At 43.4% G+C, this 18,369-nt stretch overlaps 2 protein-coding genes across 2 annotated transcripts in view; one reads left to right on the plus strand and one right to left on the minus strand.

The window, feature by feature from the left end:
* Positions 1–3,007: 3,007 nt before the first annotated feature.
* On the minus strand, positions 3,008–15,401 carry CRNKL1 (crooked neck pre-mRNA splicing factor 1). The gene is made up of 14 exons (XM_075706874.1): positions 15,348–15,401; positions 14,806–14,958; positions 13,054–13,145; positions 12,782–12,940; positions 12,256–12,422; positions 11,562–11,740; positions 10,729–10,899; positions 9,859–10,050; positions 9,036–9,095; positions 7,821–7,901; positions 5,135–5,374; positions 4,630–4,731; positions 3,791–4,039; positions 3,008–3,260 (listed from the first exon to the last, which is right to left on the minus strand). Exons 1-14 carry the CDS (start codon positions 15,393–15,395, stop codon positions 3,093–3,095), a joined length of 2,061 nt encoding a protein of 686 aa, XP_075562989.1. The 5' UTR covers positions 15,396–15,401; the 3' UTR covers positions 3,008–3,092.
* A 2,480-nt stretch (positions 15,402–17,881) lies between these two features.
* Positions 17,882–18,369, plus strand: part of CFAP61 (cilia and flagella associated protein 61) — a 111,456-nt gene continuing 110,968 nt past the window's right edge. Inside the window, exon 1 of the mRNA XM_075706732.1 lies at positions 17,882–18,024. Within this exon, the coding sequence (XP_075562847.1) occupies positions 17,882–18,024 (143 nt within the window). The remainder of the gene's footprint in view (positions 18,025–18,369) is intronic.

Raw genomic sequence — 18,369 nt, forward strand, 5'->3', positions numbered from 1 at the left:
TAAGGACAAACTGCTGCAGAAGAGAGCGCTCTTCCGCTGTTCCCATTAGACAGCGAACGCGCGTGGTGGGATGCTCCCGGATGTGCTCCGGGACGCACAAGGTCCCCGCATCCCCCAGCCTCTGTGCGGGCAAAGACGCAGGAGCGGCTCTGCCGCCGGCTGGTGCCCGGCGGGGAGGGAGCTCAGGGCACCTTGCTGGGATGCACTGGGACCACAGCTGTGGCCTCCCATTACAAGAAAACACACAACCCCAAACCAACAACAAAGCCCAACCAAACAAAAACACCCCCCCCCCCAAAAACAACAACAACAAAACAACCCACAAACAAACACCCCCCCCCAAACAAACAAACAAGGAACCAAACAAAAAAGGCACCACAAAACCCCCTCCCCAAGCCCCCAAGAGCTAGCACAATGAAAGCCCAGGAGGCATAAGAGCCACTATAAACTTAAATAAGCTAGATTTGTACCCTGTCAGTATGCTCCTCTCAGTAACCGTGATGAAACAGCGCTGCTTGAGCATGCAGGATTTCAGGAGAATTTAGGGAGAGAGACTAATTAGTGCAAGCATACAACTGTCTTACAGCCATCAGTTGCACTGCTGTTATAAAAAAAAACCACACACAATAATCAAGCTTTAAAATAGAAGGTATAAACTTACAGAGCTGGCTTGAAAATCCAAACATCTGCTTTTTTAACTCAGAAGAACGGTGGTTAGTGATTGATCAAGGACAGTCCCCACCACTGAAATAACTTTTTCTTGCCAGTCGGGCAGCCAGGCTAACAAGACAGACACGGGACAAAAGAGGGCAAGAAGAGCTTACCAGATTGAGCAGAGCGTTGCGTGAACAGGACCGGTCCCAGGCACTCGCTCCCGCAGATTTCCCCCAAAAAGAGAGCTTGCCCGTGACACTGCCCTGCCGGCATAGCCTAGGTGAGGTATCCTCCTGCCCTGGCTTGGAGGGGCACAGCACCCCAAGCCCTGTCCCACCAACCCTCCCCTTCAGCCATCACCTCCTGGCCCCTCACTCCCAATTTAAAGCCTTCTGGCCGGCGTGGCCAGCCCCTTGGCCAGCCCCTTGGCCAGCCCCTTTCGCTCTCCGTGCCCAGGTGGATCCCATCTCTCCCACCCGAGAGGGCTCCGCTGGTAAAAGCCCCATCGCCCTGGTTGGTGCCAGCTGCAGGAGCAGGCTATGACCTGCAACCCCCTCCACTCCTTCTGGAGCCTTCCCCTCGCGGTCAGGATCAAGGGGGAAGCCCCCCGGGCCCCCACGCCCTCGACCACCCCCCAGGGCCACGAAGCCCCGCTTGACCTTTCCGGGTCTCCCCTGTGCACCCCTGTACGGCTGCCCTGCCCCACACCAGGCCAGAGGGAGAAGCTCAAAAGCATCAGCCCAGGGAGGATGACAATGGTGATGGAGACAGTGAAGGATGGAGGATCTGGTTTCCAGCCATGGGGTGCACAGGGAAGAAAGTGTTTCCAGCTGCAGGCAGGGCTGGCCAGCTGCTCTGACCACAGCTGGGCAGGCCAGATGTGGCCAGCAGTGGCAACTGCCCAGTCTGCAGTCAACAGCAGCTTTGTTTAAGGCCTCTGCCCTGGTTTCGGCTGGGATAGAGTTAGTTTTCTTCCCAGCAGCAGGCACAGTGCTGTGGTTTGGATTTAGGATGAGGATAACGCTGATCACACGCTGATGGTTTAGTTGTTGCTCAGCGCTGCTTATGCCAGGCAAGGACTTTTCAGCTTCCCCTGCTCTGCCAGGAGCACAAGAAGCTGGGAGGGGGCACAGCCAGGAGAGTTGATCCCAACTGCCCCAAGGGCTGTTCCATACCATACGGCGTCATGGGCAGTATGGAAACTGGGGGGGTTGGCCGGGGAGCAGCGATCGCTGCTGGGAACTGGCTGGGCATCGGTCGGCGGGTGGGGAGCAATTGCATTGGGCATCACTTGCTTTGGATACTATTATTACTGTTATCATTATTGTATTGTTGTCATTACCATTTTACTTTATCTCAATTATTAACCTGTCCTTATCTCAGCCCAGGAGTGTTTCTCACTCTCACTCCTCCGATTCTCTCCCCCATCCCACCAGGGCAGCGAGCGATGGCTGCGTGGGGCTGAGCTGCTGGCTGGCACTGAACCACGACAGCCTGACTCATGGCTCTGGTGGTTATTGTGGTACACTTTCACCTTTTTTTTTTTTTTTTTTTTTTTAAAAATTACAGTTCTTCCTGGTGGGCAAGGTCCCAGCCACAGGACCGCGATCCCTGCCCTCCCCACTGCAAGGGCGGGCTGCCCCACTTCCCCTGCACCCGGGAACCAGCCCATGCAAGTGGACAGAAAGGCTCCTTCCCCCTGAGAACTCATCCATGAGAAAGCTTCGGCTCGATGTTTTTTTCCCCATGAAATAAAAAAAAACATTGAGAAGCCTACTTACACTGCTTCTACTTTACTTCCCAATAATTTACTCACAAAATACGCTGCCAAGACATTCAGGTATTAAAACACAGACGGTGTGGTACTAATTTCTACAGATTTGTCTTCTGGGGCTAGTTTCAGTATATTTAACTTCTATTATTGTCCCTCCTAAACCATTTTCTGGAATAAAAGCTGACTTGGATAGGAAGTTGAACAGGTTGCAGTCAATATGATTTATTGTTTTCAACTCTGCTCACAATCAATACATATTTTCCAGAATTACTGGAAAAATCAGTCAGGAATGGTTAGAGAGATCTGTCGTTAAAGAAAGCAGATCCGCTGTTTTGGCACGTTAATATCCTTAAGCAGTGTTGTGATAGCTTGTAGGAGCCTTAGAACAGCGGGTCTTGTGCTAAAAACAAAGCCGCCGTCCAGTTCTTCCAGTTGTCAAATCACTGGTAACCACTGCAGGCTCCTGCATTTGCCCCATGACCTTCCAATTGTTAGGAATCAACAGACTATCAAAGGGAATCAACTGCAACGTGGCGTGTGGGGTTTTTTTAAAACACAAAAAATGTCTCGAGTCAGTAATAGTAAAACTCTTCAAATACATTTATTTGTCACCAATGAAAATACTGTACAATAGCCAAGAAAAGGGGCGGGGAAAGGCAATGTATTAAGACTGGCTTTCATCAATGTCTTTGTCTGGATCCATCTCTGCAGCTTCGCTCTCCTGTTGCTGTTTCTTCCAGAGTTTAGCCATAGCAAGTAGTTTGAGATTAGGCTGATTGGCAGTATCTTCTGGGAAAATATAATCATAGTATTCCTCCCAGCCAGCATCAGACTAGGGAAAAAAAATAGCATAAAGCACGTTTAATTTGCATGTTAATATTAGCTATTAGAAGGTGCTTCTAGTAAGCATAACAGTGAGATAAAATTAAAATCAATGTTTGTGAGACCATCCATAGCAGCTGAAAACAATGAGCTGAAGGCGTGTAAGACAGTACTACTTCTCCACAGGCAGATTTGATGAACAGCCTGGCTACAGTTTCCCAAAGTTAGGAAACAAACACTGTCTGCACAGTACTACCTAAAGCTGTTTTGATTTGCCTTGTAGGAGTTTAAAGTAAATGTAGCTTGCGCATTTGGTACGAGTATTTCACTCTGAATCAATTGCCCACCTAGCCTGCTGAAGAGCATGGAGCTCAGCAGCACATGTTTCAGGCCAATGCTTTTTTTTTTTTCCCCAATTACTGTGGTAAAATTGGTGTGCCATTATAGCATCCATCACAGCCAGTTATGTTCGGTGTCCCAGACCACAGCATAAAGCCACAAAGGATTGAAAGTGACTACTTGCATAATTTTTCCTCTTACCCCATCTTCAGCCTGCAGTTTTCTCCTCTTCTTTATTTTTTCAGGCATAAGTTTATCTATCCTCTCTTTAGTGGTATCGTTTCCAAACTCCTCTTCGAAGTTTCTCCAGGATTCCAGAAGCATGACTCTCTCCTCTTTCTCCTCACAGTTTCGCATCGCCTTATTAGCCTCTTCGTAAATCTGCCGGCACCTTGACAAATTCTGCTCTCTTCCTGCAGACAGCTCAAACTGCGCAAAGCTGATCCATACCTGTGGCGAAAGCCAACCAAAACCAAGGTGAAACCTCCATTCTCAAGTCTGATAGCTAAGTGATAGTTTAAAAAAACCAACAAAGCAGCCAAAAAGGCAAATGTCAATGCAAGTCTAAAGTACTTTTTCATAAGCAGGTACCTAGAAAATTCGTGTTTGTTTCACATGTGTGAGGTCTGCCTCATCGTGGCAAGACAGAATATTCATGTAAGCCATGTTGACAAACTTCTTGCAGTTGTTTTGGGTCATGAGAAATCCATCTGAATTTAGTCAAATGACAGCACCAAACTACACTGGAAAAATCAGAAGTATTTTTTCCTTGCAGTGTTTTTGCAGCTAAAATTCCAAAGCTACTCAGCAGGAAGAGGGCTGCTTGGAAATCTTCTGCAAAGCCTTCTTTCATGCAAGATATGCCTGTTGTTATACGTAGTTTAGAAATTGCTTTCCCCTTTTCATGGCACAGACACTGTATTGAACAACCTAAGTTCAGTTCACCGTTGATTTGAAAAAGCACACAAAGCAGTCAAGGGTTTCCATCCACCATGGACCAGATTCAAGACCAATTCTGTGTTCTGGGTACCCATACATACCTTAACATGCTGCGTCCGCTGAAGTAATCTGCGGTAAAGGTTTCTTGTTTTCTCATACTCTTCTTGCTCAATTTCAAAATCAATGTAGGATTTCCAGAGAACCTGCAAAAGAGAAGTCTCTCAGTACGTTCATGGCACGCTGAGATAATAGGGGGGGAAGAAAAAGGAGCATGGATAAATGTGAAATTTCTCTGAAAAAAGTTTCACAGAACTGAGTATTTATTGACCATACAAGCTAGGATTACGACTAAGCAATATCAAATGTTGTGCACGTAATCCATTTAGCTTACTCCTGTAAGCACGTTTCTCCCTCCGTGTTTTATCATGGGTTTTATAGTCCTGCGTAGCCTGCTAAGAAACAGATGCTAAATTAATGAGACATAGGCTAAGCCACTACAGTAAGCAGTTCTGTTCAAGCTGGTAGATTATTTACATTTTAATTAGCCACACTGTGTAATAAATACCTTGAAATTGTGCCAACTGTAAAGTTCATCTACCCCCTTACCTCTGGCATGTCTAGCCGGGGCTGGCCAATAGCCAACTCATATATTGCACGGGCTCTATCAATATCGCCAAGAATGGTCTCTAGTTCAGCAAATTTAATCCATGATGTGCAGTTTTCTGGTGCAAATTCCAGGAATTTTTCATACAGCTTTCGGCAACGATCAAACTCCCGCAGTTGTAACTCCAATTCAATATAACCTTTAAACAGTTTGTTTTTTGGACATTTACCTATGGATGTCCCCTGTTAAGAAAAAAAAAAAAAAAAACAAAAAACAAAAAACCACTTAAAGATCTTGCAAGGAAAAAAAACCCACTCTATTTTCTAAACATCTGTTTACTCTCCAGTATTTGAACTAAAATTAGTTTCTGAGCAGAGTTTATTTTTTAAGACTCTGGTCAGGGCCAGTATGAAATCCAACCAATATTTGCAAAATGAGTGTCCATCCGTAAGCATCAACACAAACTCTGAAAGCAGAAAATGTTCTAACTTGTTATACTTTTACAGAACATGGATTCCCCACGAAGTTATTAGTTGAAACTCACCCTGGCTCATCAAATGAACACTTCATCTTGCATCAAAAGCTGAAGAAAGTATAGTACCAGTCTTCCAGGTAAGCAGTTCCCAAGTATCTTATAAAACAAATTATATCAAGAGAAGCTGTCTCCTGGGCCACCGCTGCTATTCATCATCCCATAGAGAATTGTCCATGCTCCCTGCCTGCTGGCTTACAGTAATGGACAGGTGGAGAATAATGTTTTTAAAAAATACTTCCTTTTTGATATGCTTCAGCACCTGAAGAAAACTGTCTGTCCTAAGGCACAGTGCCAAGCTGAGAGAAAGCAGTTTCTGATTCTTAATTTGGGAATCTTTTAAAGCACGAGTTAAGAATGGGCATATCTGAGACAGGTATGTAGTGAGCTTCACTCTTTGAGTCACTTCTGCAGACAAGTATTAGTTATTAAGCACTGCAGCCTCTGTTCCCTCAAGCTAATGTGAATTAAGTAATTTGAGATCAAATTCCCTTACTACCATTCTCCTGCACAACTGTCCTACACATTGATTATCTTGGCACTTATTAAAAATGGAGGAAACCACCACTTGGGAGTATCAGTTTGGTCACCATTATGACCCTCCAGCTCTACAAATGCCTTTTCTATTTCAAAATATGCTCAGTTCTCCACACACACTCCATCAGTATTTTCTTAAGCAGCATAGGCTCCAGCTGATCTGTCTTCAAGTCCCAGCATCTCTCAGACCCTGGGAAAACAAAGAATCCACACACCATCTGCAGCCCGTGAAAATAAGGCAGAGCAAGGTGCTGTCTGCACGCTGATGAGAGCTTCAGCATCACAAGCTGGACCTTCTCTTCTTCCCACACATGGTGACGGTGCGGGACCCTCACCTCGGGACAGAAGCAAGGCTTCTTGCCAAAAAGGTGGTTCAAAATCAACTCATTGCAAAAGAAAGAAAGAAGCTGCTTGCCAAATCTGGGTCCAGCACAAAAAAAGTATTACGGCTGCAGCAGCAAAATCTGGTTTGCAAAACAAGAAAGAGGTGACCTACTAAAAAAAAGTCTGTCAAAGAAATTCAGCAACACCAGGGAAAAAGACCAACAAAAGAGAAGCCTAAAAGAAACTGAGGAAACTTCATACTTCTAGACAGTCCAAAGCACCCTTTCCAGAATCTACCGCAAGAGCTACCCCTAACAAAAGGCAGCCAGAAGCAGACTGCTGACTGGTGACTATGGCAATGGTGAGCGATGGTATCTGAAGCCAAGCTAGAACAGCAGCACGCTTCAGGACAGACGGTTGTCTTCTCCTGCAGACAGCAACAGTCTCACAGGGGACTTAACCCCTCCGCTTCCTATTTTTCTGGTCATGGGCAGGAGTCCGGCTCAAGAGACAAAAGCTTTACTAGCACATCGGGGGCAGACGTGGTCCGGTGTCGGCTACAGAAGGCTGTTCACATTTATGCTTTTATCACTGCTGCGCCATGGGTTTGGTGGAAACCCCATCAGTTTCCTCTCTAAAGTCAAACCACCTCAACTGTTACCAACGTGAGCTTTCTCTCAAAATTCCTAATGCTATCAGTGAGCTTATTTAGAATATCTGAACTGAAGGGAAAGAAAGTTTTTAATTTCAAAAGGTTTTGCTGCCAAAATGTACTCCATTGTTCTCTGACATGCTGACATTTGCATAATAAATTCACACAGAAGCTCTTGAGCCTGCCCAAAGTCCCCATGATTGCTTCTATCAGCTGCCTGGTAGGTGGGACTCAAACACTCTATTCATCAGGTCTTAAATCCTGAGAGTCAAAAACTATTTTTTTAAAATGTTTTTTAAAATGCTATTGTTAGTACAAGTATCATTTAAACAAATCAGCAGCAGTTAAAAGTTTCCAAGTGCACTAAGCTGATTTGGGTACTCTTGCATTCAGATGTGTGTTTTGTCAGCTGAAACGAGAAAGCTGCATTCATTTCTGCCCATGGCTAATTCATCATATCAAGCTACACTTCTTTTTAAATCATACATGACAGTAAATACTGGTCCCTGCAGACTTCTCGGATGCTTTATTTAAGTGGATTAAACCAGCCATTTATAAAGGACAATTTAAGATCATTTAATGCCATTCCCTTGTTACTATTAAAGTCAATTTAAAGTCAATTACGGAATTAACAAAAGCTTACCAAAGCTCTTCTAGCAAGTGGAAGATTCTTCTGGCGTATTTCAAATTGTGCATACAGCAGCCATATTTTGGCAAATGTAAACTGAAAGAAAAAGAACAATGTGATGCTTAGGTTGGAAGCTTAATAAATAATACTGCCTACATACTTCAAAAAGTAATCACTCTGTCTATACAAGATGTTACTGCTACTACAGTTAATTGCATTTGATCTCAGTGCGTTCCTACTGAAAAGTTGGGAGCTCATAACCCAAAACCACCTCTCTAGAGCAGGACGATATACTCCATCATGAGTAAAAGCAAAAGCAGTGAGGACAGAAGTCTTTTCAAACAAAGAAAATGGCTCATTAACCAATCAATTGATTGGTAAAGTATCAGCTATCACTGAATCAATTAACAGCTAATCAACTCTTAACAATTACCGACTATTCCTAATCTACACAGTTGATACTCAGACGACATGATTAATGACAAACTAGAAAATGAAGTACATGAACTAAGTTTCCTTGATGTTCCAAGGCAATGCTGATTAATTGTTTTAAGGGTTTGGCCACGTGAGTTAAAGCTCACTGGCAAAAAACCCACAATACCAAAAAAATCAGTCTTGAAGACCAATTGCAGTGAGGAATACACACCTGAAAGATGGTTTACCAAATGCAGCTCCCTCAGCTGGGACTGTGCCGGCAATTAGAAACAGTTGCTATAAAAGGCAGTAACCCCATATAAAATAGAACAATAAGTATTCTACAGACAACTAGGCTGAGAGCAGCTAGAAAAGGATCAGCCTGAGGAAGAAAGCAAGTAAGTAAAGAATAGATAAGCATTCTTCCCTGCTGCTTAATAGTACTGGGCTATCCTTTAACTATGTGTTATGTCAGCTTCTCAAAGTGTATTTAGTAATTTGAAAATACCGGTGAAACCCTTGCATTGTATCTGTATGAGGAAATCTGCCATCAGTATGTGGTCTACTATTTCCCATTGATGATGCAAATGACAGCTATCTAATGCTTTAGCTTAGAAAAAAAAGCCTGTCAGTTTTGGAAGGTGGACAATATGAGAAACTAGAAAGGATATTTCAAGTCCTGACAGTCTTCATGAATGTGCTAGTAGCCATTTGGAGCTGCTTACCCAACTGAATCTTGGGGGGAAAGAAAACTAAAGGATCTTATTTTGGGAATTTTAATCCAAGACTCAACACAAACTGCTGGGGGAGCCATACCTTCTTGTGGGGAATGAGCTCGATACACGCTTGATACACTTGCCTGGTTCGCTCTGCATCCTGTAAGAACAGGCAAAATTAAATACTTTGTTCACTGCTAAGATTACACTATATGCTGAATCGTGCATGACCGCAAAACTGCGGAATGGTTATCTTGAAGTCTAGTTGTTTAGAATCGTGTATACTTAAGATATAAATGTGCTTATCTACTCAGTGTGCACGATTCAAAGATAGTAACTTCTGAGAATCAGTAAGAGTCATCTTTTCAAAACAAGATTCAGCTCTAAGAGTTAGACAATAAAAACAGGAGTGTCCCTATTTTTGGGGGGGAAAAAAACAGATGCTGAGTAGGTATACTGTACTACAATTTTATGAAATAAAGAGCAGCTATAATGTTACATGACTGATAACAGAACACTTACACAGCCTCAAATGGCCACTATAGCAAGAATTTGACTGCTTCACAGAACAATTTCGCAAACAGTTTTGTTAAATATAAAACTATTTCACAAATTCAGGTAATGGCCTGGAACAGGCAATTCAGATGGGGCTAGAAAGACCTACTTCTGTTTTTATTATCAGCGTGTTTCTGGATGAATTGGGGTGAAACTGAAGTATTTTTTTTTCCCCCTTATGCATGGGAGGGAAAAATGAAGTGAAAAATCCCATACTTAAATAAGAAATGCTGTAGCTAGTTACACAAAACAAGTAAGACACAGTATTTTTAGTTTTCAGTTTTCTTATTAAAATACCCATAGCTTTTTAATGTAAGGAAAATACTTGGGAAGGAAAGAAAAAAGAAACCTGAGTTCTTACTACTTGCCTTTGCCTCCAGCTCTTCATATAATGCATAATTAATCCAAAGATAGATGTATCTCTTCCAGTGTCTTTTCTCTTGAATTGGGGGAACATTGGCAATGGCTCTTTCATACACTTCTCGGACAGTCTCGGCATCTGCGTCACTTTCAACTAACCTCAGGTAGTCAAACCATGCATCATAATTATGTGGATTTGCCTTCCAGAAAGATGGGAAAGCAACTTCAGTAACTACAAACAACAGACCCTGCTCCTTTACTAAACAGTTTTTATTCAGAATTTCTCCTTTAAAATAGATCACTGGAATATTAATGAAAACTGTCAGTCTCAGGTATGCTTAAGCTAGAGCTTTTGGGTTAAAGTGCATTTATTTATTTTTACTTTATCTACAAACATTCTTTAAGTGCAGGCAAACAAACTGAATTGTGAGAATGGAAGGGGAAATGATGAAATATGCAGTATTCGGTGAATAGTAGATAGGTGTGGCACACCTGTTTTCTCACAAAATGGTATTTACACACAGGTGAGGTGTCCTGTAACAATTACTGCATAACAGAAGTGAAGAAGTTAGTTACAAGCTGAACTGCATTATCCCCTAAGATGACTTTGAAGGGTACTGAGCTCTGAGTTCAATCAAAAACTCTGGCTCCACAATCTACATTAGCATACAGAAACAAAAAAGCAGTGAATGCATGTATTATTCTCTCCCCCATGGATGGACTTCTGCCTCCAAAAAGAACGGAGTTCTCTTGGTGTTTTCTTTGTCTGAGTATCAAGGGTAATGTAAAACTCATCAGCCTTTGTATCATGAGACACTCGTGCACCTTAAGCAGCAGCTAGATGTATGATGAGCCCAGAGGATGTTTGTAATACATACCTTCACTTCCTCTTCGTACTGGAATCTCCTCTTGCTGACAATGATGTCTTCAATTCCCCTTCTGTCTCCAAACTTCTTCTCAAAGATGGTGTAATTCTTGAAGAGATTTTGGGCCTCCTGTTTTGGGATTCTGTCCAAGGCATACTTGTAGATCACCCTTACTCTTTCAAACTGAAAATATTAAATATCATTTGAGTAATATTTACAAAGCAGCTTCTGTCCTCCCCCACAATTTCTCAATTAGCTTTTGGCAATATTTAATAGAATACAGAACCATAAAATATCTCAATGTGAATGGTTGTTTTGGGACAGGACTAACACAGATCTCCCTGAAGAGTAAACTTGGGGGGGAAATCTGTAAATACCAAAACCCACCATCTCTTATTCATTTACAGGTTTGGAATATTTAAAATATTTTTAAGAGGCTGTGGTTTTGGGTTCACAGAACACTTTTAATTCCTTCATGGCCTGGGCACTTTAAAGAGACTGTCTGGGAAAAACAACACTAATACAGTTTTTTTTATCATGCAGGCCTACAACCTCTCAAAACTTACAAATCTGAGGATATGTATTTGATCTGATGACACTATTCTCAGGCTTGGCGGATTTGGTGCCCACCTTTCTTAAAAAGTACTTCCTTGATGCCACCAAAAGGCAAACAGAAGCTAAGCAAAAGATTGTCTCCTTAACTCAGATTACAATAACAATATCTCATAAGGTACTTAAAACACAAGTATTGCAGTGAATGTTAAGTGGTCTTGAGTTTGATATTTAAGAAGAAATCTTGTAGGGGCAGTTGGTATTATTCTGGTATATTATCAATAAGGTCTTACTTCTTTCTGGTTCTCCTCAAATTTTGCGAAAGCCACGTACAAGTGCTCATCCATATGCTCTTCTCCGAAGAACTCCACTGCCCTCTCATACACTTTCCTTGCGTGAGCAAAATAACTGTGCTTCTCTTCAAAGCGGGCATACTTGATCCAGTTCTTAACATCAGGATGAACAATAACAAGTAGAGCTATGTTAAAGAAACAGTGGTGGCCGAATTGGACATTTCAAATTGCATTCTTCCCAGTGACTACAGGGTCATGGACTATATGAAACAAGAATGGCATTATGCAAAAAATGCAACTGGGATGAAGACACAAAACGGCTCTAAGCATGCAAAGGCTTGAGGAGAGAGAGAACTTAAAGAAAATTTAAAAAGGGATAAAACTTAGGCACAGGTGAGGGAGAAGTTTAAGGAGGAGAAATCAAAAGCAAATGATGACTGCAAAAAGGCTGGAAGTGTGAGTGCTGTTAAATATACACGGTTGCGGCAGGATGTACATTCAGTTAACTGACTTTGGAGGCATATACTAAACATGCTTTTAATACCTACTTCTGGCTCTCAGCATGGTGGCTTACTCCCAACACACCACAGTAAAAAGGAGCACAGGGACATAGCTGGAGACAGAGCAGGTAAGAAAGAAATGAAGAATGCAGGCCTAAACTTGGGCAGGTGTCACAATGCACTGAAAAGGATATATCTCTCATAAATGGTACGCGCCCTGTCCACCTCCTTGTATCTCAGCTCAAAGTTAATGTAGGAATGCCAAGCTTGCTCCTCTGGTTGCCACTCCATCCAACGTTCAAACACCTGACGTGATCCAGCAACATTCCCCAACATCTCTTCCATGTAAGTATACTTGTACCTTAGAAAACAAGATCAAGTTTTACAATCACATAGTAAACATAAATTACAAGGATTTTTTTGAGTGCTTAATAAGAGCATTACTGAGATTTCTTCACCTATTTTCCACTTGAACCCCAGAAATGCCTACAGATACTGTTGTGATGGGCAGCATGCATGCACACAAACATCCTTCTGTCCCAATACTCTTACCACTTGAAAAGTACAAAACCTTTCCAAACTTAAGGCTTCCTCTTTTTTTCAGACTAGCCTAAAGACTTGGAGAAACAGAAAACAATGCACTTTTGCACGATACCAAAATAGAAAAATGATCTGTAGTCTTTGGAGGTAGAAGCAATGCTCCATTCTCTGCAAACGTACCAGAACTGGTTCACCCTGGGGAGGGTGGTAATGGCTCGATCCCAAATGTTTCGGGCATGATTAACCTGGCGGTTCTTCATTTCCATTTCTGCATATTTCAGCCACAGTGTGACATTTCTGTAGTCTACATCTAAAGCACGCTCGTAGATGGAACGGGCTCTGGAAAGCAAAGAGAAGTTGCGTGTATAATGTGCCTCCAAGACTTTGATGGTGTTTGTCAACATGTGTCTTAAAAGGTTTATAAGCGGTGTCTGCAGCTGCATCATATTTACCTCTGTATTTCTTTTAGGCTTTCCTCCCATTGTGCATACTTTATCCAGTTACTGATAACAGTCCTGTTTTTTCTTATGTTATCTTCAAAAGTCTGAGGAGAAAATTATTTCTGTAAGTAAGAAATCCCTCTGCGCAGACCAGTCTTGTTATAAATGGCTTATGGAATATTATTATTGGAATTAATTCCAAATGTCTTACACCCACGCAGATGTAACAAATCACATTCAATGCAACACTTCCTAAAAATTGCGTAACAGAGAGGCTAGAAGCATAGATTATCATACAGAGTAGGACTAAACTCAAGTTCCCACAACCTGATACCTGAAATACTGATGGAATAAGAACTGACAGCACTGAAGTCTTACCTTTTTCTTTTTCTAATCTCCTGCTTAATGCTTCAATAGCAACATTACCTGGACAGATGGAATCTAGTCATTGCAGACAACCCTGAACATACTTGGATGCACCAGCACAAGTTTATTCACTTTGACCTGTATGTATCATTGCTCTAAATTTTTTTGTTAAAGCAAGATGCTTTATTCTCATTCCCTGGATTTAATATGCTGGCATCAAATGTGCTAGACAAATTTCACTGCTCAGGGCAACAGTGAGGGCGTCTTCAGTCTCGTGTTTGGCTATTGTCAGGATCAAAGCTATTGGTATTTAACATGTGGCTAAACATGGTTAAACACAGTTAACACAGTGGCTCGTTACTGCCATTCATATGAGAGAGAAAAAAAGATAACATCCAACATGTTTTTTGCAGTGCTGTGGTGGTTGAGCATCTGACTCCAGTTGCTCTACATGTGCCTGAATGAGGTACACCAGCACCCAGCACAGGAAGGCCCGAAGTCTTTACCAGGAGTCCTAGCCACTATGGCAAGGAGGGAAATGAACAGGGCTGAGTACAGGGACGCTGTGCTGTCCTACAACAGTCACCAGTTCTGAACATATGCATATATGCTTCACAGAATGATAGCCCTAGCTTATGCTGTCTGTATCTAAAAAAAATTGCTGAGTGCTGAAAACATTTAAAATTCCCTGTTGGGGATATGCTTGCTTTGCTGATCCAGGACAGCAATTACCAATGGAAAAAGCAGAACAAAACCACAGATAAGTTTGCACAAGCAAAGCAATTCTTTTAAACAAAAGAAAAAATTATACCTGAAAGCTTGCATACAAAATGGTCAAGTTTTGAGACAATGACCAAACATAACCATGATTAGTATAGAAAGTTGTGTTCTAAAATGCGCAAGTAATACTATAATTACACAAAACAGAAGTATCAGTTGCAAACACACTGTGTTTTTTAAACAGCTGAGGTGGAAAAAACAGCAGCATTACTGTAAGGCTTGCTAATGTTCTGTTGTGCTGCCTGGCCAGATGCTAGTGGTGATGAACAAAATGCATATAAACAGCATAGAATAGAATCGTTAAGGTTGGAAAGGACCTCTAAGATCTAGTCCAACCGTCAACCCAACACCATATATGTAATTACCCTTGCAATGTTCTAAATATACCGAACATGGTTATATGCGAGATGTTGTGTACCACCAAATTTTGTTAAACAGCAAATTTAACTTAAATTTTTTACACAAAAGTAGCATTTTTTATGAAAATGTTAGTGGTTTTTTTAAGAATTGCTATTTATTTGGAAAATCCACAAGTAAACAGGCTACATCTTAAGTCAAAACACAGTAAAATTTTAGTGCTTTACACGAGCATCGGGATTAGGGTTCTTTTTCCTTTACCTTCCTTTTCCGGAGTTTGTAGTCGTTGAGCTCTTCAACATCTGTGATCTTCTGTTGCGGAGGTGGTGGGAGAAGTTCAAGTTCTCTCTCTTTTGCTTCTCTTAAAAGCTGCTCTGCTGTGATCTGAACTTCTGCAGGCGCTTTATTTTTCACCTGTAAAGTAAGGGGGCTTGAGTCACGTTTTCTCCTCCTAACGCCAAACTGAAGAATCCCCCCGTGACCTCTTTACTCCGGTGGCTCCCTCCGTCCGGCGTTTGGCGGAGGAGGAGCCGCAGAGCCCCGCAGATGGCCGGGGCCCTTACGGCCAGCGCCAGCCCGAGCCTACGCGGCTCCCGCCCGGGGCATGAGGGGCGGCAGAGCCTCCCGCGGCCGCGTTCCGTTCCGCGCCGCCGGGCGCGTTACCCGCAGGCCGCGGGGAGCTGCGGGCGCCCGGCCAGGCCCCGAGGAGCAGGGCCCGGCGCGGGCGGGCTCCCGCCGCCCCGACCACCCTCCGCTCCCCGCCCCCGGGCCCGCCGCCGCCGCCGTCTCCTCCTCCCGAGCACCTTCGCCACTTTGGGGATGCGCTGCTTGCCGGCCGCCGTAGACGCCATCTTGCCGCCTCTGCCCGCTAGCCCCGCCCCGTCACCTCTGACCTCACGCAGCGCCGGCGTGCGTCGTTGCCGGAGTAACGGCGGCGCGTCCGGACGCCGGCAGCGAGGCGGGGGCTGCTCGGTCGGTCCGTCCGTCAGTCCGTCTCTCCCTCCGTCAGTCCGTCCGTCCCTGGCCGCGCCGCCCCGGGCAGGGCTCTCCCGGCCCGGCGGGACAAGGTGAGTGGCCGCCGCGGGCGAGCGCCGGGGCCGGGGCAGCGGGGACCGCAAGAGCCATTAACACGGCTTTTACGGTGGCTTCCGCGGGCCGTGCTGCCGGCGGGCGGGCCGAGAGCTGTTAGCAGCGTGGGCGTTAAGCGCCTGTCCCGCCCGAGCTGCCCGTGCCGCTTTCCCGCCTGCCGGGTGAGAGGGCTGCGCCCGGCGCTTAGGCCTGGTAGCCTTCGGGCCACCTGAGCTCTAAAACCCGGCTCTGGCCCCCTTCCCCTACGCCTTCGGGGATGGCCGGCACGCTGCGGCCCCGCCGCTGAGGCGAGCCGGTAATTCTGGGCCTGGCTCGGCGTGGGGCGCGTCGGTGCCAGCCTCTATCATAGCATCTCCGGCACCCCGCCGGAGGTGCACCTGTGGCACGGGCACCTTGGGCGCGCTGGCAGTCGGAAACAGAACAGGTGTACCACAGGTTCTTCATTTGTTTTGCCAAGTCTCTCACCTCTGGTACGCTGCTCCCGTAGTAGAAATACAGAAGTTGCTGTAGAAACAGTGCATTTCCTTATGAAAACGGTACCTTTTTAACGCATAAATGCTGCTTTCTGTCAGTCATGGTGGCATGAGCGTTTAGGGCCTTCAAGGGGAGCTAATGGAGAAGGGGGTGATATTTTTTCAACGCATTAAGTTAAACAACTGAATGTGGAAATGTGGCAAACTGTTTTCCTCGGCTGAAGTAATCTTAATGCTAAACTTAAGTTCGTTAATGACATATTTTAAAATTCCTGTTTATTTTGATATATAGAGTTGACATTAATAAAAAATAACCAACAATTTTAGTAGTCTCACAGTTTGCAGTTACTTAATGAAAAGTATAAGTGAATTATGTGGCCATTTTCTTTGCTCACTTTTAGAATCTCCTGTCATTTACCCCTGGGTATAGTTGCCTTCCACTCCACTAGGAAGAACATACATATCTTACAACTTAAGACATTTGAGCAGTTGCTTACACAAACAGTATATTTTTTTTCCCCTAGTAGATGTTATTATTATACTCAGTAATAAGTACACTCTAGCCTAGCTAGTTCTTCCTATGTAACCACAATTCTGTTTATTAGGCACACGCATTAAAACCTGCAGAGGACATTTTGCCTCAGGTTGGTGCCAGCACCTCTTTGCAAATGTATGTTTGCATGACTGAGACCTGTGGTGTCACCTATAACAATATCTCGACTGTGTGTATGAAAGATGTAGCTGTACACATGATTTTCTCTGTATTTAAAAGGTATAAAATTCAGAGTTTCCTTTGTTATCCCATTTTAGTTGGGACCTGTGGGGCCTAATAATTGGGCATCACATCTGGGTTTGGAGCCAATGTTAGTAAGGGCTGTTGTGTTTGGTAGATTGGTAAAAGTGTTCTGCTAGTCTAGGTATGTTGAGACTTTTTCTGAGTGAGTAATGCTGTAATTTTGCATGAGTATACTTAAGAAATTGCAGAAAGTTGTTGTGTTTGGTCAATTTGTTTTACATGCCTAATTCTTGATTATATCACAACAGGCTACAATATTGAGTAGCAACACAGCTGAAAGATAAATGAACTGTTAGTTGCTAGTCACAGACGGTCTGAATGCCTGTTGCCCCTATACGTTCTGAAATTGCTAGGCATGCCAATAAATCACTTGGACATGGCAAATTCTGCGAATGTGGAACCACAAACGTTTTTCTGCTGGTCAGGGAAGCTACAGAGTTTTCAACTCCTTCTGAAATTTAAGCATTGCTGTTGACTTAAAATGAAATTTGAGGAGCTGTTTTGGACAAAATACACTTAACTCACCTGAAGTTGCTGTTTAGTGTTACCAGGGCATTCTTATCCTGATTGTTTGCAGCTGATCCTCCCAACCCTGTAGACTTAAGGCTAATAAGTTTGAAATTATTAATGGTGGGCAATGTCTTGATAGATAGCATGCAAATGCCTATAAATGAATAAATGTAAAAGCAATTTGTAGCCTATTAAAAACATTTATTTCCTGTGTAGCATGTAGAATACATACAATAGGGATGACTGCCTGCTGTATTTCTGCTTGTGCACTGTTTGCATGCTGTATGTATACGCAGGCAGTATGTATTTTTGTAGAGGTCTACAGGAACTAGGCGCTTAAATTCATCCGAATCGCGCTTCTTCACAGTTTATATAAAAATCCATTTCAAGTAACTATGTTGAACAATGGATTGCAGCGGGATCCGCCAGAACAGCAATGTTTTCTTTCTATCTTGTTGCAGTCTGTAAGATGACTACAATAACTTCTTCAAGAGGAACCACAGAAGTGGTCAGTGCCAGAAGAACAGAATCGCGTGATGTTTCAGACATTATTGGCCTCTTTAGCTATTTTACAGAAGCACTTTTTGGAAGGATTGATGTCATGTACCTTTTGTAAGTAACAGTATTTTAGGGACATTATATTACTTTTCTTGCAGGAAACTTCAAGAAATAATGTTACATTTAAAATGGCACAAAACATTATGAGTCTTTACATGATGCTGTGGCATAATGACTTTTCACAAAAAGGGAAGGAAAATCTGCTTGCATATCTTCTCTGTGGCACACGTGCATGACCGTGTCAGCATGGATCACTGCTGCCAGCATGGTGGACAAGATTTGACTCTGTACTAGCTTCCTTTTTATAAAAGTTCAGAAGAAATACTTTTGGATAATACCTGATGAAACCATCAGATTCCAATGTCTGCCGTCTGCTCCATCTAACAGAATCCTTTTGCC

The sequence above is a fragment of the Pelecanus crispus genome, chromosome 3, assembly GCF_030463565.1.
Source record: "Pelecanus crispus isolate bPelCri1 chromosome 3, bPelCri1.pri, whole genome shotgun sequence".
In the NCBI taxonomy this organism is placed as follows: domain Eukaryota; kingdom Metazoa; phylum Chordata; class Aves; order Pelecaniformes; family Pelecanidae; genus Pelecanus; species Pelecanus crispus.

Bases quoted from the DNA above. Each gene is read 5' to 3' on its own strand.
- CRNKL1 (XM_075706874.1), bottom strand. From the start codon at position 15,395: ATGGCGTCTACGGCGGCCGGCAAGCAGCGCATCCCCAAAGTGGCGAAG. The intron at 13,146-14,805 runs GTAAAGGAAAAA...TTTTCTCCTCAG, and splicing joins ACAAACTCCGGAAAAGGAAG to ACTTTTGAAGATAACATAAG. The intron at 3,261-3,790 runs GTAAGAGGAAAA...TTTTTTCCCTAG, and splicing joins AACTGCAGGCTGAAGATGGG to TCTGATGCTGGCTGGGAGGA.